The 25,124-nt window shown below is 44.9% G+C and overlaps 1 protein-coding gene across 1 annotated transcript in view; it reads left to right on the forward strand.

Annotated features, from left to right (window-relative positions):
• Window positions 1–25,124, forward strand: part of LOC149470211 (pituitary tumor-transforming gene 1 protein-interacting protein-like) — a 99,175-nt gene that overhangs the window by 14,991 nt on the left and 59,060 nt on the right. The window contains exons 2-3 of the mRNA XM_089666415.1: window positions 10,887–10,939; window positions 13,464–13,572. Of these exons, the coding sequence (XP_089522541.1) occupies window positions 10,887–10,939; window positions 13,464–13,572 (162 nt within the window). The remainder of the gene's footprint in view (window positions 1–10,886; window positions 10,940–13,463; window positions 13,573–25,124) is intronic.

The following is a 25,124-nucleotide window of genomic DNA, read 5'->3' on the forward strand; positions in this document are numbered from 1 at the left end:
ACTTTACAAAAGGAGCCGCCTAAAGTCAATATTATGCTTCACTAGTTTTAAGTTTCATTCTCTTCAGAATAATTTATATCTAGGCTTGCTGATCCAAATCAAGAATTGGCGTTGATTGGTAATATTTGTGAGGTGCACAGCGCGGGGTATTAGTTTCATCTTAAAGATTCTAAAAAATACCCAGAGTATGCAGCTCCTAGTATGTGAGTGTACACCGAATATTTGCACTTTGATAGACTTATGGTGGTCCAACATGCTTCAATAAATTATTATTATTATTATTATTATACAGTATTTATAAAGCGCCGATAGTTCGCTCAGCGCTGTACATTACAAAGCGGGACAGAACATGTGACAGAACAATACCAATACAATGCAAAACATGAGGGGATCGAGGGCCCTGCTCTTTCAAGCTTACAATGTAGGAGGGAGGGGATGGTGGCACAGGAGGAGATAGCTGTGGGGGATGGGGTGGTAGGAAGAGTGGAGGAGGTCGGCAAGTTAGCAGGGGGGGGGGGGGGGTAGGCTTCCCTGAAGAGATGGGTTTTCAGGGTGCGCCTAAAGGAGAGGAGAGTAGGTGATAATCTGATGGGTTGGGGCAGGGAGTTCCAGAGGATGGGTGACACCCTGGAGAAGTCCTGGAGGTGGGCATAGGAGGAGGAGACCAGGGAACTAGGGAGAAGGAGGTCTTGTGAGGAGCGGAGTGTGCGTGCTGGGCGGTACTTGGATATTAGGTCAGTGATGTAGTTCGGGGCAGTATGGTGGACGGCTTTGTACGTCAGCGTTAGGATTTTGAATTTGATCCGTTGCGCAATCAGAAGCCAGTGGAGGGATTGGCAGAGGGGGGTGGCGGAGACGGAGCTGTTGGAAAGGTGAATGAGTCTGGCAGCCGTATTCAGGATGGACTGAAGCGGGGATAGCCAGCGGCGAGGCAGGCCAGTGAGGAGGGAGTTGCAGTAGTCGAGTCGTGATATGATGAGGGAGTGGATGAGCTGTTTAGTGGTTTCTGGAGTTAGGAACGTGCGGATTTTGGCGATGTTGCGGAGGTGGAGTCTGCACGAGTTTGTTAAAGATTGGACTTGGGGCTGAAAGGATAGGTTGGAGTCCAGAATGACCTTAAGTACTCTGGCCTGCAGGGCGGGTTTGATATTGGCGTTGTTGGATGTGATGGAGAAGTCAATGGGGGGTGGGGTCCGGGCTGGGGGGAAGACAAGAAACTCGGTTTTGGAGAGGTTCAGTTTAAGGAAGTGGAGCGACATCCAGTCTGATATGTCGCTCAGCAGGTGTGTGATTCGGGCGGAGACTGAGATGGGGGGTTGAGAGATAGATTTGTGAATTGTAAATAGGTAAATTAGATGAATACAGTAGATCGAATAATCCCTCTATAGTCAACAGCGCATCCAGTAGACGTGCCACACAGAGGGAAGTGGATTTTGAGCGAAAGTTAAGATACAATTGCTATATAGCTTATGATTGTAAGTTATGAATCACATCTCTTCTTCCATCATGTAATCCCATAATCAATTGATCGAAATGCAGTTTTATTCATGAACAATGTATCTGAGAGATTCCAATCGATGCAAATTGATTAATTTTCCACCCTGGTCGATCGACTTAGATTGATCAAATCCAATCTAAATGCAGTCTAAATCGATCGTAAGGGAAGTTAGCGCTCTTCAATCTTCTGCAGATTTTTGTCATTTTAATCGATTCACACATTGAGTGTCTAATAAAATCAAACCGTGTATGGCCACCATTACCTGTGGGTTTGCCCACCCCCAGTGATGGGGTATATTTACACCTGACTAAAAAGTGTCCTGCTTGGGATCACTTTTCAGAGAGTGGCGCAAACTCAGTTGACATGTATTCAGGAGGCAATCCTTCTGCCTCCTGACTCTGATTTTTTTTTTGTTATTTTTATTTATTTTTTCTTTACAGCCAAATGGCCTTTTACAATGGGAATACTGACGCTGAACAAACCACAAGCCACTTTAATGTGTGTCATGTCACTTTTAACCACTTCAAGTCCGGACACTTTCACCGCCTTCACTGCCCAGGCCAATTTTCAGCTTTCAGTGCTATCACGCTTTGAATGACAGTTTCGCGGTCATGCAACACTGTACCCAAACGAATTTTTTACCATTTTTTTGAGACAGATAAAACTTTATTTTGGTTATATTTATTCACCATTGGGATTTAAATTTTTTTGCTATATAAAAGAAAAAGTCCAAAAATTGTGATAGTGTTTTTCTAATAAAATTTTGCAAATAGATAATCTTTCTTTCATAAATCTTGGCCAAAATGTATTCAGCTATCTTTTTAGAAAAAAAAAAAACGAAATTTATAACCAAAAATTATAATTTTTTTAAATTTTATTAAATTTTTTTAGATTTTTTTTTTTTTTTAACATACTGTCACCCTAGCAGTACAGTGTCACCATAGTGTGATGAAGATTTTTTTTTTTTTTTTTTTTAACACTGATTGCTTTCATACCCATAAAGGCTGTAAAAGCAATCACTTCTATTTCTCTCTGGCTGCATACTGAAATACTGTGAGAGCTGTGATTGGTCACAGCTTGTCACATGGTACAAGGTTGTTGTGAATAGCCCTGTACCATGTGACCTCTGTGATCATTCACAGATTTCACACGTAGTAAGCAATGATGTCAGGAAGTGACATCTTGTTTACTACTGCTCATGTGATCACTGATTGGGCAATCAGTGATCACATGAATCGGGACTTCACACAGAGGTCCCGTACAGCGATCGGTGCTCCGGACACAGCGAGCACCGGATCGCTGTGCCGCACACTCCCGGGCAGCACGCACAGGCAGTGAATGCGGGTGATGTTTAGAAACGTCCCCCCGCATCAACAGCGCTCCTGTCTGGCCGTTTTAAAGACAGGAAGTGGTTAAAGCCTGAACTCCAGGCAGATCTAAGACACACAATAATGCAGCTCTGTAATTATTAGAGCAATACATTTTTTTTTTTTTTGTGTGTATGCTCCTGGTATCAGCCCCTTGCAGTCCCTGTACAGCTGAATTGGAGTGTGAGAGGAAGATACAGCACAATGAACCAATCCGTTCATGTGCTGACAAGAAGCATGCTGAAAGGAGGAGAGAGCAGAGAGAGGATCTTATCACTGTGCAGCGTCTCCTGTCCAGTCACAGGCTGGGGGGTGGTCCACGATGGTCCACGATGACCTGGGCTGAGAAGAAGAGAATTAATGATACTGACCATACATAGTGCATTGTCTGTGTTGGGGTGCCATTGACAATGAAACGGCAATACACATAAAGCCCCAATTTCTTCTGTTTTGGGGTAACGCTCGGTAGCACAATGCACTAGTGGGAATGGGGCTCTTACACCTCATCTAAAAAACATCATCTGTTTGTGTGCACAGAAATAAAACCGTACCTATGTACGCCTGTTAATGTTCATGTGTTTTTATGTAACAAGAAGTATACTGTGTATGAGGAAGTTGGAAAGTACATTTTTCTTCTGACTTTAAATGGAAAGTATAGTGATTTCTGGTGATCTCATGTTTTGTGTTATTGCTGCATTATGACATGGTTGTCACACTTTAAATACTCTTCCAGATTGTGATTATATTGGAAAGAAAGATTTGTAGATTTAAATATATATACCCCAACAGAGACCTCCCTTTTGGTTTATAAAGTGGCTGTAAAGGCAGGACATTGTTTCCTTTAATGCATTCCTTGAATTATAATGGAACTCTACACATAATTTGATAAATATTGTTCTTTAATTTGGTAGCATAAATATTATTGTGGGATGTATGCTCCTTGCTAATGTGTGCTGTAAATTGCCTCCAGCATTGTTCCTGTTTCTACTTGCTGGAGGCTGCCATTTTGGGAAGCCCAGATCCCCCTGAGCATCAGTAAATCTTTAGGCTGTCAGTTGTATCGCCCCCTCACCTCCCCCCTTTATACTTGCCTATTTGAGTCTTATTTCAGTCCAGTGCTGTCTGCCTGCAGCGGCCCTCTCTCAATCTTCTCACAGGACACAGAGGCAGCAGTGGGAGTCATTGGCTCCTGCTGCTGCCAGTCAAGCGATGTGGGATGGGGCTGAGCCGCGCTGTGTGTGTCTGAGGACAGATGTTTACTATGGGGGTACACAGAGAAGAGGAGTAGCTGAGAGCATCATCAAGGGATCCCAGAAGGGAAGGTTTGGGGGCCACTCTGTGCAATGGTATTGTAGGTTACTGTAACATGTATATTTTATATAAATATATATAATTATTATTATTTTTTAAATGATAATTTACAACCACTTTGACCACTGGAAGATTTTACCTTCATGTCCAGGACATTTGTTTTTGCTATTTACTGCACTACTTTTAACTGGCAGTTGCTTGCTCATGCAATACTGTACACAAAATTTATATATTATTTTATTTTTTTCACACAAATAGATCTTTCTTTTGTTGGTATTTGATCACCACTTGGTTTTTAATTTTCTATCATATACAGGTGAAACTCAAAAAATTAGAATATCGTGCAAAAGTTCATTTATTTTAGTAATGCAAATTAAAAGGTGAAACTAATATATGAGATAGACTCATTACATGCAAAGCAAGATAGTTCAAGCCGTGATTTGTCATCATTGTGATGATTATGGCTTACAGCTCATGAAAACCCCAAATCTACAATCTCAGAAAATTAGAATATTACATGCAATCAATAAAACAAGGATTGTACATAGAACAATATCGGACCTCTGAAAAGTATAAGCATGCATATGTACTCAGTACTTGGTTTGGGCCCCTTTTGCAGCAATTACTACCTCAATGCGGAGTGGCATGGAAGCTATCAGCCTGTGGCACTGCTGAGGTGTTATGGAAGACCAGGATGCTTCAATAGCGGCCTTCAGCTCTTCTGCATTGTTCGGTCTCATGTCTCTCATCTTTCTCTTGGCAATGCCCCAGGTCAGGCGAGTTTGCTGGCCAATCAAGCACAGTCATCCCACGGTCATTGAACTAGGTTTTGGTGCTTTTGGCAGTGTGGGCAGGTGACAAGTCCTGCTGCAAAATGAAGTCAGCATCCCCATAAAGCTCGTCTGCAGAAGGAAGCATGAAGTGCTCCAAAGTCTCCTGGTAGATGGCTGCGTTGACCCTGGACTTAATGAAACACAGTGGACCAACACCAGCAGATGACATGGCTCCCCAAATCAACACAGACTGTGGAAACTTCACACTGGACTTCAAGCATCTTGCAGTGTGTGCCTCTCCATTCTTCCTCCATACTCGGGGTCCTTGGTTTCCAAATGAGATGCAAAAGTTACTCTCATCAGAAAATAGGACTTTGGACCACTGAGCAACAGACCAGGTCTGTTTTTCTTTAGCCCAGGTAAGACGCTTCTGACATTGTTTGTTGTTCAGGAGCGGCTTGACAAGAGAAATACAACATTTGAAGCCCATGTCCAGGATCCGTCTGTGTGTGGTGGCTCTTGATGCACTGACTCCAGCCTCAGTCCACTCCTTGTGAAAGTCCCAAACACTTTTGAATGGCCTTTTCCTGACAATCCTCTCCAGGCTGTGGTCATCCCTGCTGCTTGTGCAACTTTTTTCTTCCACACTTTTCCCTTCCACCTAAATTTCTATTAATGTGCTTTGATACAGCACTTTGGGAACATCCAACTTCTTTTGCAATTACCTTTTGAGGCTTTCCCTCCTTATGGAGGGTGTCAATGATGGTTTTCTGCACAACTGTCAGGTCAGCAGTCTTTCCCATCATTGTGATTCCTACTTAACCAGACTGAGAGACCATTTAAAGGTCCAGGAACCCTTTGCAGGTGTTATGGCTTAATTAGCTGATTAGAGTGGGACACTTTGAGCCGAGAATATTGCACCTTTTCACAATATTCTCATTTTCTGAGATTGTGGGTTTGGGATTTTCATGAGCTGTAAGCCATAATCATCACAATTATGACAAATCACAGCTTGAACTATCTTGCTTTGCATGTAATGAGTCTATCTCATATATTAGTTTCACCTTTTAAGTTGCATTACTGAAATAAATGAACTTTTGCACGATATTCTAATTTTTCGAGTTTCACCTGTAAATGAAAAAAAGCTAACATTTTGAAGGAAAAAAATATTTTTCACTTTGTTATAAGGCATTTCTAATAAAAAAAAATCAAGCCATCAAATTTCTTCATAAGTTTAGACCAAAATGTATTCAGCTACATTGCAAAATGCATGCTAACAAACAAAAATCTCAATAAGTGTATATTAATTGGTTTGTGCTAAAGTTATAGCGTATACAGGAATTTATGCCGCTATAGATGCTATGCGTTTACTGGCGGTGATCAGAAGCTCATAGTGGCACTGTGTTTGGACACAGCCAATTAGTGGGTCCCGGCTATAAATCACTGGCTGGGGCCTGCTGCCAAACTTGTGCTGTAATTGATCACCGCACAGATGGGGTTTGGGGGGCACAATGTAGAAGTGATCCGCTGGCAGTCTGCTTTTTCACTAGTGACTGTGAGTTTGTTTACATGCCTCTACTGCAGCGGGTATAGTAGTAAAGTTGGTGGCAGCCCAAGAAACCAAGTCAAGGGCTGAGCTCATTCCAGGTGCATTAAAAAAAAGGTTTGCAAACTATTCATTTTTTTTTTTTTTATAGAGAAGCCACTGCCTGAGTAAAAAAGCCTGTCCCCTGCCAGCATGCTTCAGAGTGGAGACTCTGAAGAAGTCTGACATGCCTACTGATAAGACAGCAGTAATGATCTTCAATAAGCAGGAAGCATGAGATTTGCTGATTTGCAGAGCTATAGTCATGACCAAAAATGTTGGCACTCCTGCTTTTGTCAGATAATGCACCACTTCGGCCAGAAAATTGTTACAAATACAAATGTTTAGGCATTCTTATGTTTTTCTTTTGTTTGTATTGGAATGGCTCTAAAAAAAAAGTGGAGAAACACAAAGCCAAATAAGACACATGCCATAGAAAACCCCAAAAATGGACTTATCAAAATTATTGGCACCGTCAATTTAATATTTTGTAGTAAACCCCTTGAAAAAAATCACTGAAATCAATGGCTTCCTGTAACCATCAATGAGTTTCTTACACCTCTCTGCTGGAATTTTGGACCACTCTTCTTTCACCAACTGCTCCAGGCCTCTCAGATTGGAGGTTCCTTTTCCCAACTGCTGTTTTGATATCTCTCCACAGGTGCTCTATGGGATTGAGATCTGGACTCATTGTTGGCCAGTTCAGTCCTCTCCAGCACTTTGTCTGAAACCATTTCTGAGGGCTTTTTGACGTGTGCTTTGCGTCATTGTCCTGCTGTAAGACCCATGATCTCTGACACAGACCCAACTTTCTGACACTGGGCCCTACATTGCACCCCAGAATTCTTTGGTAGTCTTCAGATTTCATAATGCCATGCACTCGGTCAAGACATCCAGTGCCTGAAGCAGCAAAGCAACCCCAAAATGTCAGTGAACCTCCACCATGTGTGACTGTAGGGACTGGATTCTTTCCTTTTAAAGGCCTCATTGCTTTTTCTGAAAACAGTAGAATGATGGGCTTTACCAAAAAGCGGTAATTTGGTTTCGTCTGTCCACAGCACATTCTCCCAAAAGGATTTTGGCTTCCTCAGGTAAGTTTTTTGGCAATCTCCAATCTGGCTTTTTTATGTTTCTGTGTCATCAGTGGGGTCCTCCTGGGTCTCCTACCATAGCGTCCCTTTTCATTCAGATGGTGACGTATAGTGCGAGCTGACACAGTTGTACCTGGAGGTCAGCTTGAATTTGTCTGAACGTTTTGTTGCTCTTTCTCTTCTCCATCCTCCAGCTGACACACACTAAACAGGCTGAGTCAGTTTTTCACCATTTTAACTGGTTGCCGGTGTGATTTCTGTATTGTCAATTACAAATTACAGGAGCATCACAAACTTGGAATGGAATTATTTCTTACAATTTTGAGAAGGTGCCAATGATTTTGTTCAGTCCATTTTTAGAGTTTTGCGTGGAATGTGTCAGATTTGACTTTTTGTTTCACCACTTTTTTGTGTCATTTCAATACAAAAGAAATAAACACAATAATGCCAAAACATTTGAAATTGCAACAAATTTCTGGGCAAAGTGGTGCATTATCTGACAGAAATACAGGGGCGCCAATATTCTTGGCCATGCCTGTAGGTCTGAATCAGCAGAGAGTGTGTTGGGGCTCTGCAGAAAGACTAGTGCTTCCACACGGACTGTAAGGGTCCTTCTCAGCAACATGCTGGCGGGGAACAGGCTTTTCTTCTCAGGCTGTAGTTGTTGAAAAAAAAAAAAAAAACTCTGAAAACCTTTTTTGTTTGGAACCTGTGCAAGTTCACTTTAACCACTTGTCGACCGCGCTAATGCCGAAAGATGGCTACAGCGCATTTGTCTTGTTCTGGGAGGGTGTCTAGTTTGGAATGTGCTCTGTGATCACAGATTGAGGTAAAGGGCCAATTATGGCGGCCCTTCACCATATGATCAGCTGTGTCCAATCAGAGCTGATCACATGAACAAATGGTGGTTATTGACTTTTCCTTTCCCCAGCACGGTCACTGTGTAGGAAAGGAAAGTCAATAACTGGCAATCCTTTGACAGCCCTCATTTCCACTGATAACCAGGATACTGGTGATAAGTGCCCTGATCATCACTGCCACCTTATCAGTGTAGCCTCATCAGTGAAGAAAAAACATTATTTATTTGCAAAACTTTTTTTTTTTTCTTTTTTTTTTTTTTACCCCAAAGTGTTTGGTCTTTTCCTTTTGTTTAGCAAAAATAAAAAAAAAACACTGTGGTAATTAAATACCATCAAAAGAAAGTTCTATCTGCCTCAAAAATGATAAAAATGCCATATGGGTACAGTGTTGCATGACTGCACAATTGTCATTCAAAGTGCAACGGCACTGAAAGCTGAAAATTTGGCCTGGGCATGAAGGGATGAAAGTGCCCGGTATTGAAGTGGTTAAATTGTTTACAGTTATAAGGTACTCTCACAATTCTAGGTACTATATTTCAGTATGTTGCTGACTTCATCTGTAACAATGTCCTTGCCATATGAAGATTAGAGACTAATTTCATTAAAGAATTACCGGTGAACTGCAACAGAACCCTTTAATCTTCCCCCCCCCCCCCCCCCCCCGACGCTGAAATTGCTACTATCACGTTGTCTGAAGGTTCTCTCAATGTTTTTTTTGTTCTTCTCAGGCCTTGCATGGTGGTTTACTGCATAATGTTACAATCTTTTGTCCTCCTTCATTCTGTAGAGAACGGCTTTATAAAGTGTTATAATTCACAGTAAATGCGCATAGCCTGTGTTTGGCAGATCTTGCACCTTCTGCGCGGCTCCCATAAATCGGGAGTATTACATTCCCCTCCCAGCATTTAGCCGGAGATTTAGGTTTATAATTCAGCCTGATGTAATTTGCTCGCTCTATAACCTGTCTCTGTATGGAAAAACAATCTTTTTAAATTGTCAACACATTTCATATCCGTCAGAGGAGTTTGTTTCACACCAGCTATTAATTTTTAGACTGTGTGCTAATTACAGGTAGTGAGCGAGGAGAGAGTGCGTTTTCAAGGCTCAACTTCAGCTACAATTTTTTTTTTTTTTCGGGTAGAACAGGGAAGGGCTAGAATGTCTGCTGGGTGTTATTGGTTTTCAGGGTTGCCTTTCACTTTCTTAGTATAGTGACCATTGTGACCCTTTTCACATCCCAACATAGGGTAGGCTTGCCTACTTTGGGTCCAAAGAAAACTGAATGGAAGGAAATGTGGAGGGCATGTGTGTAAAAAAAGAAAAAAAAAAAAAAGCGAGCATGGCTCAGCAGTTGTAATCAAACTAGTTTGATTTTGTCATTATGAGCATGGTAAAAAATATCCTGGTTTTCATCAAGTAAAATTTATTGCCCACTAAAAGTTTAAAATGTAAAAAAAGTTTCACTGCAATATTTGCTTTCAAAGTAGAACTGCCTCTCCCCCCTCCCAGTAGTTGTCCTCAGTCTTTGAGTTCAATGATGGCTAACAGTCATCCTCAGGTGTCTCGGGGCCGAAGGGGTGGCCCGTCCTCGGGGCCGAAGGGGTGGCCCGTCCTCGGGGCCGAAGGGGTGGCCCGTCCTCGGGGCCGAAGGGGTGGCCCGTCCTGGGGGCCGAAGGGGTGGCCCGTCCTGGGGGCCGAAGGGGTGGCCCGTCCTGGGGGCCGAAGGGGTGGCCCGTCCTGGGGGCTGATCGGCGCCCGGTGGCAACCCTCGAGGCTGAAGGGGGGGCCCGTCCTCGAGTCCCAAGGGGGGGCCCGTCCTGAGGGCTGATCGGCGCCTGGTGGCAACCCTTGAGGCTGAAGGGGGGGGCGCCCTCAGGGCTCTGGGGGGGGGGCAACCTCGGGGCTGATCAGCGCCCGGTGGCAACCTCCCTCGGCATCTTGGGGCTGATAGGAGCCTGGTGGCACTCCCTTAGGGCTAAAGGGTGGCCAGGAGTCCAATCGATTCCAAACCTTTTTTTTTTTCCAAAAAGACTTGCCTTTCATTGCATCTTTACTCCCACCAGATGTGACTCCACCCTCAGCATGTTTTGTTCTCAGCCAGGGTTGGACATTGAGGGTAGTAAGTATGAACCACACCATTATTTGTTACAGTGTGTAATATTTTCGCTCCGTTCATCAACGTAAAGGGCCAGGCTCACCGATGCAAGATTTGTATTCTCTGGGGGGAAAAAAAATCAATTTCCCCCAAAGTATCAATGCCATATATCCTGATGTTTAGGTAATTTTATTATAGAGTCGCTTATTTTACTTTTATTTTTCTCTTGCCATAAGCAGAATTAATGCAGTTGTATGTTGTTGATTCTTATTTTTCACATTTATTTATTTTCTTGTGTCTTTGTAGCATGTGGCTTCTATACCGGAAGAACTTGTGAAGAGTGCTTGAAGAATGTTACTGTGAGTACAACAGAAGATTAGATGATTGTCTACCATTTGATTTCTGATAGTCTGGCATCTCTGTGGTCCATGTTTCTCACATCTTTGGGAAGCAATGAACGTTTATGCAGTTTCTCTCAACTCAGTAAGTGGTGGAGCAGCTTTTTCCACCAGTCGCCTCCAAACATAGGAGGACAAACTCCAAACACTAGTAGGATAAAGTCAGGGCTGTGCTGTGCAGGAACATTGGCTGTATTTGCTTGTGCTTAGGAGTTTAGCACCAATATGGAGCTCATCACTCACCAACTTGATGTCACACAGGACTTTATTCATGTCTTTGTATGACGGGGGTGTATTGAGCTCCTATCAGAGATGTATAGTCTATGTAGAGATATATTTGTGAAGCCTTTACCACATTATAAAGGACATAAGATGTGGAATTATAACCAAAGGCCAGCCAGAGAGCAAAGTCACCAGTTTTACCATTAGGACCCCTGCAGCTGATCAGGTACAGAGATCTCTAAAATTCAGTCTGCTGGTTGGACAATACATCTCAGTGGATGAGGATGACAGTGTAGTCTATAATCTGTTGCAATTAAGCTTGAGACTGTAGCTCCTGGTATGCAACTTTGTTTTTTGAGATCCCGACTTCGTAAGTCAGTAATAGAAGAAAGATCAGCTGCCAGTAGTCTATAGACCATGGCTTCTCAACTAGGGATCTTTGGAACCCTAGAGTACCTCCACGTGTGACTAGGGGTTCCTTGAGCTCTCTATAGCTGACCTCCCATCTGGTCCTTCCTGCATGGTCACCGCTGTAAGGAGACATTCTTCCCACCACCAAAAAAAGAGAGATTTTCCCAATGACTCCCAATGGACTGTCCTCACTAGAGGTTCCCTGAGACCTGAAAACAATTTCAAAGCTTCCTTTTGGGGTTAAGATTGTGAAAGGCTGCAATAGACAAAACTGCTTTTAGTCTATTGCCCTTCTCTGGCCCTATATAATTTTTTTTTTTTCTTTTACTAGTAATGGCAGCGATCAGCGACTTATAGTGGGACTGCGGCAGACATTCTGACACTGGGGGGGAACTGATTTGGTGTCGCCAACATCCCCAGTGACACCAATACAGTGATCAGTGCTAAAAAAGAAAAAAAAGAAAGCACTGCACTTATGGAACTGGGCAGGAAGGGGTTAACATGAGGGCGATCAAAGGGTTAACTGTGTGCTGGGAGTGTTTCACTTGGGGGCAATGTGTATGTGATTCACTGTAATCACACTGCTGTGTGTGTGCAGCCATCCACAGCAGTGTGCCCGAGCTGACAGGGAGGAGGACTGTTAGTAAACAAAACAGTCATCCTCCCCATTGGAGATCCTTGGAGATCACCGGGCTCCGGCGAGTAATCTCCGCCTGGGTGATTACCTGGAAATGCAAAATCACGTGTGTGTGTGTATGTATGTATATATATGTGTGTGTGTGTGTGTGTGTGTGTGATTTTGCACACCGCTTCCGTCCTGTAGCAGTATTTCTGCTATAGTGCGGACGTCCAGCGGTTAAAGGAAAAAAAAAATCCATGGAACACAGTGCTGTGTAGAAAGTAACAGCAGGGATGAGAAACTAAGAGTTCATTAGTAAAAAGCAGTACACATTACACATAGTTAGGCACACATTTGGCCCCTTGATTGCATTAGATGTTATCCCCTTTCCAGCCAGTTTCATTAGTACAGTGATCACTGTTTTAATGTCAATCTTGATGTCAGTGGCAGTAAGTCAGTTCCCCCCCAGTGTCAGTGTTGGATTGCCTGCCAAACTATTGCAGTTCCATTATAAGTCACTGATCACTGCCATATAGAGTAAAAAGAAAAAAAAATTCTAATATATTATAGTTTGTAGGTACTGTAACTTTCACGCAAACCGATCAATATACACTTCTTTTGGATTTTTCTTTTCTTTTTTTTATCAATGACATGTAGCAGAATACATTTTGGCCAAAATGTATAAAGAAATTGATATAGATTTATTTTATTTTTGAATTTATATCAAAAAACAAACAATAAAAAACCTACTGGTGATCAAATACCACCAAAAGAAAGCCCTGTTTAGTGTGAAAAAAAAAATAAAATTATAAATTCAAATTTATAATATAAATTTTGTTTGCATACAGCTTTGCATAACCTAGCAATTACTAGTTAAATTAGCGCAGTGCTGAACAGCAAAAAAATGTCATGAAGGGGGTCAAATCTTCCGAAGCTCAAGTGGTTAAAAGAGGAAATACCACAGTTGGCCACTAGAAGGTGCTAAGTATCATAGGAAATTTTTACATCACCATCTAGTGGGTAAATTCTGCATTTCCCTACTTAAATCTTGGACATTCTACCAGCACAGAAAACAGCCTAATAACATTCTTTTTTTTTTTTCCCTATTTGCGCTAAACAAAATGTAAACGCACTGTTACTGGGTGAATTCCTATGCATCCCACTACCTTTTTTTATTGAATGTGGATGTGTCTTCAGGCAAAACTGATATATTTGTGATTTCTTTGTTTGCAGTGCCTGTGGTGTACAACAAATAACAGCTGTCTGGAGTATCCTGTAAGGAAGATCTTTCCTCCCTCCTCTCTATGTGCCCTGTCCAATGCAAGATGGGCAGCTTGCTGGAGTAAGTAGTATTCCTTGTATCGAGTGCCTAAGTTTGCCTTGCTGCCACTGAACCACAACAGGATATCTAGGAATAGACCGTGCATAAGGTGACTGTTCACTGAGCTTAGTGATTCAGGTGAAGCCGTATTGAATATATTGTTCCAATTTTTGTGCTAGTAAATTTCTTTTTTTTTTTTTTTTTTTTTTTCGTTGCACTTGATTAGATTAAAATTGTACAAAGATTGAAAGGTTTGATGGTAAATCCATAAACATTAATATTCATTTTATGTGAACAGTACCTGCTTCTTTATTCAGTTCTGTATCCCCTTTATCGGGGTTGTGAATAAATAAGTTGCTTCTGCTAGGTTTCTAGATATACTGAAAACTACACAAAAATACACATAAAAACTGAGCTTGTAATATTTCCTCCCCCCCCCGATCCCCCACTCATGACTTTATCATTAAGATCAACAGCACTACCATTGGTCCTTCCCCTCATGTCCGGGTGCTAGGCGTAATCCTAGACTCTGACATCTCCTTTGGGCCCCACATCCACTCACTGGCTAAATCCTGCCGCCTCAATCTCCGAAACATGTCCAAAATCTGCCCTTTCCTGACCAATGACACCACAAAACAACTTATCCACGCCTTGGTTATATCCCGCCTCAATTACTGCAACTCTCTCCTCCCTGGTTTACCATTAAACAGGCTATCCCCCCTTCAGTCTATTATGAATGCTGCTGCTAGACTCATACACCTTATCAACCAATCAGTGACTGCTGCCCCTCTCTGCCAATCCCTCCACTGGCTTCCACTAACCTAACGTATAAAATTCAAAATACTAACCACAGCTTACAAAGCCATCCACAACACTACCCCTAGCTACATCACCGACCTCATCCACAGATATCGCCCGCTCCACTCCTCCCATGATATCCTCCTCTCTAGCTCCCTCATCACCTCCTCCCACGCTCGCCTCCAGGACTTCTCCAGAGCCTCTCGCATCTTCTGGAACTCCCTACCACAGTATGTCCGGTCAGCCCCCACCCTGTCTGCCTTTAGGCGATCTTTGAAAACTCACTTCTTCAGGGAAGCCTACCCCTCCTCCACCTAAGAACTGTACTTGAATCACCTCCGCCAGATCATCCCCCGCAGCTATCACCTTTTGTACCACCTCCCCCTTCCTTTAGAATGTAAGCTCCAGGAGCCGGGCCCTCCTATTCCTTCTGTACTGAAATGTATTGGAATTGTACTGTCTCCCTTATATTGTAAAGCGCTGCGCAAACTGTTGGTGCGATATTAATCCTTTATAATAATACACTGACAGTTCGAATTGCTGCCTGTCCAGTATGAAGCCTCGCATTATTCTACCAATCATTTTCAGTTAGGCATTGTTCACACAGGCATCCTGCAACATACTCCCATGCAAGGGCTGTGTTTGCCCACACAGGCAATCTCTGGGGACTCTACCTCCTCACTGGATATCAGTGACCGCCAATGAGAGGGGGCGAGCCATGGCTGTGTGTGAATGAACACTCAGAGCAGCTCTGGAGTGATCCTGCTTGCTCAGGGGGTACTTAGCAGGAGGGAGGGTCCAGGAGCACTGGCCGGAGACCTGAAAGGAGGAGGATCAGGGCGTGCGTGCGTGTGTGCCTTTTTTCTTTTTTCTTCTTCAATTGCCTATAATATCACTGTAATGCTGCTTCTGGTCTTCAACAAAATGGCAGAAGAAACAGGGACAATGCTGGATTCAATTTAAAACACGCATTAATTTTGGTAGCATATTTATTATGCTACTATCTGGAATGTATGTTTCTTGCTGAAGAACATGATTTTATTTTTATCAAGTTGTTATGGGTAAAGTTCCACTTTACGATATGTGCACAGGGTTATTTACATGTCAGGTTTTTTTTTGGTCTGCCCACATGCATTTGTAGGGGCTTTTGATGGGAATAGTGGCACACATTAATGTAAGACAATGCACCTGCTAAAGCAATAATAATAAAAAAAAAAGATCACAGGACAATGCAGGTGTATAGGTGTGAAGCCAACCTAAAATCTTCTTGGCTTCTGGGCTGGTCTGACTGGCTCCTGAATTATCTGATTTGTCCACCTTGGTATATGTAATAGATCACCATTTTGCTCCTTTTATTTATTTCAGGTACTTATATAGCGCCGTCAATTTACGCTGAGCTTTACATATATATTGTACATTCACATCAGTCCCTAACCCTCAAGGGGCGTACAATCTAAGGTCCCTAACTCACATTCATACATACAAATACTAGGGCCAATTTAGACAGGAGCCAATTCACCTACCAGCATGTCTTTGGAGTGTGGGAGGAAACCGGAGTACCCAGAGGAAACCCACGCAGTCACAGGGAGAACATGCAAACTCCAGGCAGGTGGTTCCGGGGTTGGGATTCAAACCAGCGACCCTAGTACTGCCAGGCGGAAGTGCTAATCATTTAGCCACTGTGCTGCCCTTTTAAAAGGAATACATCCAAAAACATTTGTACCTTTTGGGGGGGGAATACATAAGAGTTGTCCTGGTTTGACAGACAAATGTTTATAGAAATCTGCATTATTCATTTGCTAAATCAGCAGGTGGTTCTTCAGAATGCACTCACTGTATATAAATGACATCTAATACATATGCATATAACTCTCCTGGGAGATCAGGCAGAGTCCAATGCTGGTGCCCCTTTAAAAGGGACTGACGGCTCTTTCTGATTGGATAAAAGAGGTCTGGCCTGTTCAGAGCATTTTATGTTAGCAAGCTGCTACTAATGATTGGCTTAATTAGAGGTTAGCACATATAAAATACAGTTGGGATTATGTAAAACAAGTCGTGTTTATCATGTTCACAGATAAAGGTGTCATTGTATCAGAAGCTTATCTGAAGGGAAGCTGTTTACCCCAACAGGGGTGGTGTGGGTGTGTAATATATTGCACTTTCCTGTCAGCAATTAAAAAAATATTTCTCTCCTGCCATTGGTAATCCTGAATTGCTTGCCAATATACAAAGACAATTTAAAGCAAAACTGCAGCAGACCCCAATGAATAGATGGAATGCATATAATGGAGAATTTAGCTGCCATAACATTTGAATTCTCTGTCCATCCAGCCCTGAGATTTGTACAGCACAGACACCACTTTCTTTGTAACAATTTAGGGCTACAGTGGTGTCGTCTCCCCACCCCAGCCTGATTATTGGATGGTAAAGGAGGAGCAGCAGGAGACTGTGGAGGTCCTTTCTTGGCACAAGCTGACAGAGCAGAGTGAGCAATGTCTTCTCTCTGCTTATTCCTCCTGTCAACGTGCTCATTATCAACACACCTACATGCAGAACACCTGATTGGCTTCTAGAGCTACCCCTCCCAATCTAAGTCATGAAATACAAGTTCAGGTACTTACACCAGTTTCAGAATGATAGGATCATCCCCCTGTCATCCTGCTCTCTTCTCATATCAGCAGGTCCCTTGTTAGCTCATGAGCACAACTGATTGGCTCTTTGTGCTGCTTCTTAGTCTGAGCCCTGCTGTAAAGGGACTGATGCCAGGTCAAATTCTGGTACATACAATGCTTCTTGATTTTGTGTACACACATATATATTGTGTTTGTGTTAATGTATATGTACCGTATTTTTTGCTCCATAAGATGCACATGACCATAAGACGCACCTAGGTTTTAGAGGAGAAAAACAAGAAAAAAATATTCTGAACCAATGGACTGCAGACACAGTACAGGGGATGACCAGAGACTGGGGACACAGTATAGGAGATGACCAGAGACTGGGGACACAGTACAGGAGATGATCAGAGACTGTGGACACAGTACAGGAGATGACCAGAGACTGCGGCCGCAGTACAGGAGATGACCGGAGACTGCGGCCGCAGTACAGGAGATGACCGGAGACTGCGGCCGCAGTACAGGAGATGACCGGAGACTGCGGCCGCAGTACAGGAGATGACCGGAGACTGCGGCCGCAGTACAGGAGATGACCGGAGACTGCGGCCGCAGTACAGGAGATGACCGGAGACTGCGGCCGCAGTACAGGAGATGACCGGAGACTGCGGCCGCAGTACAGGAGATGACCGGAGACTGCGGCCGCAGTACAGGAGATGACCGGAGACTGCGGCCGCAGTACAGGAGATGACCGGAGACTGCGGCCGCAGTACAGGAGATGACCGGAGACTGCGGCCGCAGTACAGGAGATGACCGGAGACTGCGGCCGCAGTACAGGAGATGACCGGAGACTGCGGCCGCAGTACAGGAGATGACCGGAGACTGCGGCCGCAGTACAGGAGATGACCGGAGACTGCGGCCGCAGTACAGGAGATGACCGGAGACTGCGGCCGCAGTACAGGAGATGACCGGAGACTGCGGCCGCAGTACAGGAGATGACCGGAGACTGCGGCCGCAGTACAGGAGATGACCGGAGACTGCGGCCGCAGTACAGGAGATGACCGGAGACTGCGGCCGCAGTACAGGAGATGACCGGAGACTGCGGCCGCAGTACAGGAGATGACCGGAGACTGCGGCCGCAGTACAGGAGATGACCGGAGACTGCGGCCGCAGTACAGGAGATGACCGGAGACTGCGGCCGCAGTACAGGAGATGACCGGAGACTGCGGCCGCAGTACAGGAGATGACCGGAGACTGCGGCCGCAGTACAGGAGATGACCGGAGACTGCGGCCGCAGTACAGGAGATGACCGGAGACTGCGGCCGCAGTACAGGAGATGACCGGAGACTGCGGCCGCAGTACAGGAGATGACCGGAGACTGCGGCCGCAGTACAGGAGATGACCGGAGACTGCGGCCGCAGTACAGGAGATGACCGGAGACTGCGGCCGCAGTACAGGAGATGACCGGAGACTGCGGCCGCAGTACAGGAGATGACCGGAGACTGCGGCCGCAGTACAGGAGATGACCGGAGACTGCGGCCGCAGTACAGGAGATGACCGGAGACTGCGGCCGCAGTACAGGAGATGACCGGAGACTGCGGCCGCAGTACAGGAGATGACCGGAGACTGCGGCCGCAGTACAGGAGATGACCGGAGACTGCGGCCGCAGTACAGGAGATGACCGGAGACTGCGGCCGCAGTACAGGAGATGACCGGAGACTGCGGCCGCAGTACAGGAGATGACCGGAGACTGCGGCCGCAGTACAGGAGATGACCGGAGACTGCGGCCGCAGTACAGGAGATGACCGGAGACTGCGGCCGCAGTACAGGAGATGACCGGAGACTGCGGCCGCAGTACAGGAGATGACCGGAGACTGCGGCCGCAGTACAGGAGATGACCGGAGACTGCGGCCGCAGTACAGGAGATGACCGGAGACTGCGGCCGCAGTACAGGAGATGACCGGAGACTGCGGCCGCAGTACAGGAGATGACCGGAGACTGCGGCCGCAGTACAGGAGATGACCGGAGACTGCGGCCGCAGTACAGGAGATGACCGGAGACTGCGGCCGCAGTACAGGAGATGACCGGAGACTGCGGCCGCAGTACAGGAGATGACCGGAGACTGCGGCCGCAGTACAGGAGATGACCGGAGACTGCGGCCGCAGTACAGGAGATGACCGGAGACTGCGGCCGCAGTACAGGAGATGACCGGAGACTGCGGCCGCAGTACAGGAGATGACCGGAGACTGCGGCCGCAGTACAGGAGATGACCGGAGACTGCGGCCGCAGTACAGGAGATGACCGGAGACTGCGGCCGCAGTACAGGAGATGACCGGAGACTGCGGCCGCAGTACAGGAGATGACCGGAGACTGCGGCCGCAGTACAGGAGATGACCGGAGACTGCGGCCGCAGTACAGGAGATGACCGGAGACTGCGGCCGCAGTACAGGAGATGACCGGAGACTGCGGCCGCAGTACAGGAGATGACCGGAGACTGCGGCCGCAGTACAGGAGATGACCGGAGACTGCGGCCGCAGTACAGGAGATGACCGGAGACTGCGGCCGCAGTACAGGAGATGACCGGAGACTGCGGCCGCAGTACAGGAGATGACCGGAGACTGCGGCCGCAGTACAGGAGATGACCGGAGACTGCGGCCGCAGTACAGGAGATGACCGGAGACTGCGGCCGCAGTACAGGAGATGACCGGAGACTGCGGCCGCAGTACAGGAGATGACCGGAGACTGCGGCCGCAGTACAGGAGATGACCGGAGACTGCGGCCGCAGTACAGGAGATGACCGGAGACTGCGGCCGCAGTACAGGAGATGACCGGAGACTGCGGCCGCAGTACAGGAGATGACCGGAGACTGCGGCCGCAGTACAGGAGATGACCGGAGACTGCGGCCGCAGTACAGGAGATGACCGGAGACTGCGGCCGCAGTACAGGAGATGACCGGAGACTGCGGCCGCAGTACAGGAGATGACCGGAGACCGCGGCCGCAGTACAGGAGATGACCGGAGACCGCGGCCGCAGTACAGGAGATGACCGGAGACCGCGGCCGCAGTACAGGAGATGACCAAGGGACCGCGGGCGCAGTACAGGCGATGGCCAGAGACGGCAGACAGGTCAGGGATGACCAAGAGACTGTGGACCTTTGGGGAGGGAGGGGGAACGGGTACCTGAATTTGACAGGTACCCACTCCCACTTCCGCAGAGTTGTCCTCCCTTTAGTGCGGGCACCCGGCTGTGCTGGGTGTCCACTGCGCATGCGCGAGAAGTGCTGCGCTTTGTGAATGGCCCGGCATTTTCTGGGACCTGTCATGTGTCCCAGAAGACGCCGGACCATTCACAAAGCGCAGCGCTTCTCGCGCATGCGCAGTGGACACCCGGCTATCACAGCCGGTACGGGAAGACTTCACAGCGCTGGACCAAAGGAACAGGTAAGGTCCTGCTGCAGAAAAGAGCTGAGCGGCCGGCCCGGTACTCTGACACGGCGGCAGAAATACCGGACTGGCCGCTCCATATTTGCTCTATAAGACGCATTGACATTTTCCCCCCTTTTTGGGGGGGGGGGGGGGAGTGCATCTTATGGAGCGAAAAATATGGTATATAACATATACACACACACTACAGGGCTCAACAAATCCCAGACACCAGGCAACTAGAAATTGCATCCTGGTCTTGGGTTCCTGCACTGCCTCCCATAGACTTGAATGCAAAAACTCCTGTCAATAGCAATCCTATGTGAACACTTATTATTATTTATTATTATTATAATACAGGATTTATCTACACATGCCACTCTACTTTATCACTTGCAAGTCTGAAACACACCACTACTAACTCATACATTAAGTTTTTTTGGTGTGAGTGTGTGTACCACCTCAATAGGAACACATAATATCTAGCCTGTTTATGCGAATCTGTGAGTTTGAAAATGCATCAGAATTGCGTGTGCGTGAACCAGGGTGGCTCCATTCACACCTGGATATTTCGGGATCGCCATGATTGCAAAACATAGGTTCAGGTGAATTTATTTTCAATGGCACCTAATACATGGTGCTTTTTTTGCGTGGTAAGCAGCATTGCATGAACTTTGTCGCCCAAAGGATGCCTTGCACCAAGCGCTGACAACCTATACTATACTAAACAAACAAAAAAAAACTGGCTCCTTTTTTAACTAGCTCCTAGATACAAAGCATATTTGTCAAGACCTGACATAATCTCTGCCTGGCATTCAGCTTTAGTGGACCGCAAAAACAGATGAACAAACCTCTCCCTTTTTTTTATGCGCACTTTTTTTTTTGTGGTTGCCACAGATTATAAACTGCAAAAAGAAAAAAAATAGTTAACTCCTGCACTTACTAGTTAAATTAAAAAGCATAAATTATTATGCATAACGACCCCCCCCCCCCAAGTGTACAAACGGTAGCTGCAAGCACTATCTTGTGTTCCCACATCCCAGATTATTAGAAATTAATAATCCTTACATATATTTCAGATTTTAAAGTGCCTGGAATGTAGTTACAGAATAAAGTAATAATGAAGTAATTTTTATTTTTCTTTTCTTTTTACATTTCCACAAAACCTCAATTCTGTTTTCTTTCCACCAGATGGCACTAGAAAGCCATGTTCTAGTTTACAGCACAGTTTTTATATGGCTGCAACAAAGTACAAGTCATAAAATGCACACAATCTGTATAGAGAATCAACTATAAAAGTTGTGGAATATATTTTAACGTGCACAGAGAACAAACGATAGATACAAAAAGGATAAAAGAAAAATTTTCAGAAAAAGATATTGTCTAAATGTGTATTCTGTTTAGGTGTCCTTTGTGTATTTTTTCCAGATCTGTCCAGTAGTCTACAATAAAACTCCTGTACTATCCTCTGCGCAGGAGCTTCCTGTAATAAAGACCGGTCACTGCTGCTCTCTCTCTTTTGTGCAGGGTGACTGGTCTTGTCTCCGCCCCTCCTGTAGTTTTCTGCAGGCAGCCTGTAGTGGATGGAGCCTGCTCGGCCCCTCTCACAGCTCTGCTGCACTCACAGGGTAATTTCTGGGTTTGTAAAGGCATTTGTTGTACGTAAAAATGGGTTTATATAACTTTGTGTCTATTGAGAATTCTATTTAAATTCAAAGGTTTTTTTTTGTTTTTTTTTCAATCTGGTTTTCAGCTTTAACCACCTCTGCATCACTGTGTTTAAAAAAAAAAAAAAAAGGCAGGGGGGCAGATGTGTGTTTCTATCCATATAGTCTGTGAATAATACTGTACAATTTATCCATACAATGCAGCCTTCTATATACTGAGCATACCTTTTTAATCTTGGGCCACGTGATCTATCGCTTTTACCGCTTCACTACATAGCCTAGTCTGTGGGCAGGGCAAGGCTGCTAAGCATTGCATGTCTTGCTGATGTTGCTGCTGAGTCTTTTGCCCAGGGCCGTTTTACATGCTTTGGAGCACATCAGTCATGTGACTTCAGTTATGAAAAAAGTAAAAAATTATTATACAGGACTTCTATATCGCCGACAGTTTGCTCAGCACTTTACATTAGGAGGGAGACAGTACAGTGACAATACAGTTCAATACAAGAGGGATTAGAGGGCCTGATCCTTGGAGCCTACAATCTGTATGTATGTGTATATGTATGTGTGTGTGTGTGTGTGTATATATGTATGTGTGTGTATATATGTATATGTGTGTGTATATATGTATATGTGTGTGTGTGTATATATATATATATATATATATATATATATATATATATATATATATATATATATATATATATATATATATATATATATATATATATAGTCAGGTCCATAAATATTGGGACATCGACACAATTCTAACATTTTTGGCTCTATACACCACCACAATGGATTTGAAATGAAACAAACAAGATGTGCTTTAACTGCAGACTGTCAGCTTTAATTTGAGGGTATTTACATCCAAAGCAGGTGAACGGGGTAGGAATTACAACAGTTTGCATATGTGCCTCCCACTTGTTAAGGGACCAAAAGTAATGGGACAGAATAATAATCATAAATCAAACTTTCACTTTTTAATATTTGGTTGCAAATCCTTTGCAGTCGATTACACAATTGGAACACATAGACATCACCAGACGCTGGGTTTCATACCTGGTGATGCTCTGCCAGGCCTCTACTGCAACTGTCTTCAGTTCCTGCTTGTTCTTGGGGCATTTTCCCTTCAGTTTTGTCTTCAGCAAGTGAAATGCATGCTCAATCGGAGTCAGGTCAGGTGATTGACTTGGCCATTGCATAACATTCCACTTCTTTCCCTTAAAAAACTCTTTGGTTGCTTTTGCAGTATGCTTTGGGTCATTGTCCATCTGCACTGTGAAGCGGCGTCCAATGAGTTGTGAAGCATTTGGCTGAATATGAGCAGATAATATTCCCGAAACACTTCAGAATTCATCCTGCTGCTTTTGTCAGCAGTCACATCATCAATAAATACAAGAGAACCAGTTCCATTGGCAGCCATACATGCCCACGCCATGACACTACCACCACCATGCTTCACTGATGAGGTGGTATGCTTAGGATCATGAGCAGTTCCTTTCCTTCTCCATACTCTTCTCTTCCCATCACTCTGGTACAAGTTGATCTTGGTCTCATCTGTCCATAGGATGTTGTTCCAGAACTGTGAAGGCTTTTTTACATGTCGTTTGGCAAACTCTAATCTGGCCTTCCTGTTTTTGAGGCTCACCAATGGTTTACATCTTGTGGTGAACCCTCTGTATTCACTCTGGTGAAGTCTTCTCTTGATTGTTGACTTTGACACACATACACCTACCTCCTGGAGAGTGTTCTTGATCTGGCCAACTGTTGTGAAGGGTGTTTTCTTCACCAGGGAAAGAATTCTTCGGTCATCCACCACAGTTGTTTTCCGTGGTCTTCCGGGTCTTTTGGTGTTGCTGAGCTCACCGGTGCGTTCCTTCTTTTTAAGAATGATCCAAACAGTTGTTTTGGCCACGCCTAATGTTTTTTCTATCTCTCTGATGGGTTTGTTTTGTTTTTTCAGCCTAATGATGGCTTGCTTCACTGATAGTGACAGCTCTTTGGATCTCATCTTGAGAGTTGACAGCAACAGATTCCAAATGCAAATAGCACACTTGAAATGAACTCTGGACCTTTTATCTGCTCATTGTAATTGGGATAATGAGGGAATAACACACACCTGGCCTTAGAACAGCTGAGAAGCCAATTGTCCCATTACTTTTGGTCCCTTAACAAGTGGGAGGCACATATGCAAACTGTTGTAATTCCTACACCGTTCACCTGATTTGGATGTAAATACCCTCAAATTAAAGCTGACAGTCTGCAGTTAAAGCACATCTTGTTTGTTTCATTTCAAATCCATTGTGGTGGTGTATAGAGCCATAAATGTTAGAATTGTGTCGATGTCCCAATATTTATGGACCTGACTGTATATAGTGTGATCCCGTGAAGCATGCTGCTTTTCCACTCCTATTCTGACAGCCAGGCTTCTTGGAGACCCCACCGGGTCTTCCTGCCTGTCGTGTGGAGATGTGTGAGATGAGAGGAACAGAAGAAGCCCTGTGTTTGTGTGGCTGTTGGCAAGAGAAAAGGAGCTTGAGCAGGTAGGTGACCACGCAGCACAGGGAAGATCTGCCTGCAGAGTTTTGCTATCAGGAAGAGGAGGCACTGGTAAATAACAGGATCACCATGTATTTACTGCAACATTTTTAAAAGAAAAGGACATGTAAAGTCACACAAATATATTTGGGAGCCTCAGATGAAAAATGACACTTTGAGTTCACAGATACTTTGAGGAATGGCACTGTGCACTCTGTTTCCCCTTTTCGGGCACAGTTGTCAAAGCACCAGTATTGTCTGTGGTCTGTCAGCAGCTGATCTTTCCAATTACTGACCTCCCATGCCCGGTTCTGCACTGTCCATAAAGTAAGAACCTCCTGGAAATAAAGGGGAGTGTGGTAGTTCAGTCTTGAGTCCATAAACCTCCAAGGCGGCCCCACTTTGGCAGGGGGGGTCAAAGAAATTGCAAAAAGACCACTGTGCTTCTAAGAATACCAATGTATCTACAGTTGCACTGTGTCTTTGTTTTGAAAGCCGCCATCTTGATAGAGGCAGGGCTTTGCTTCCTCATGCAG

The sequence above is a fragment of the Staurois parvus genome, unplaced genomic scaffold, assembly GCF_062004578.1.
Source record: "Staurois parvus isolate SC_StPar_1 unplaced genomic scaffold, SC_StPar_1.0 ptg000051l, whole genome shotgun sequence".
Taxonomy (NCBI): Eukaryota; Metazoa; Chordata; class Amphibia; order Anura; family Ranidae; genus Staurois; species Staurois parvus.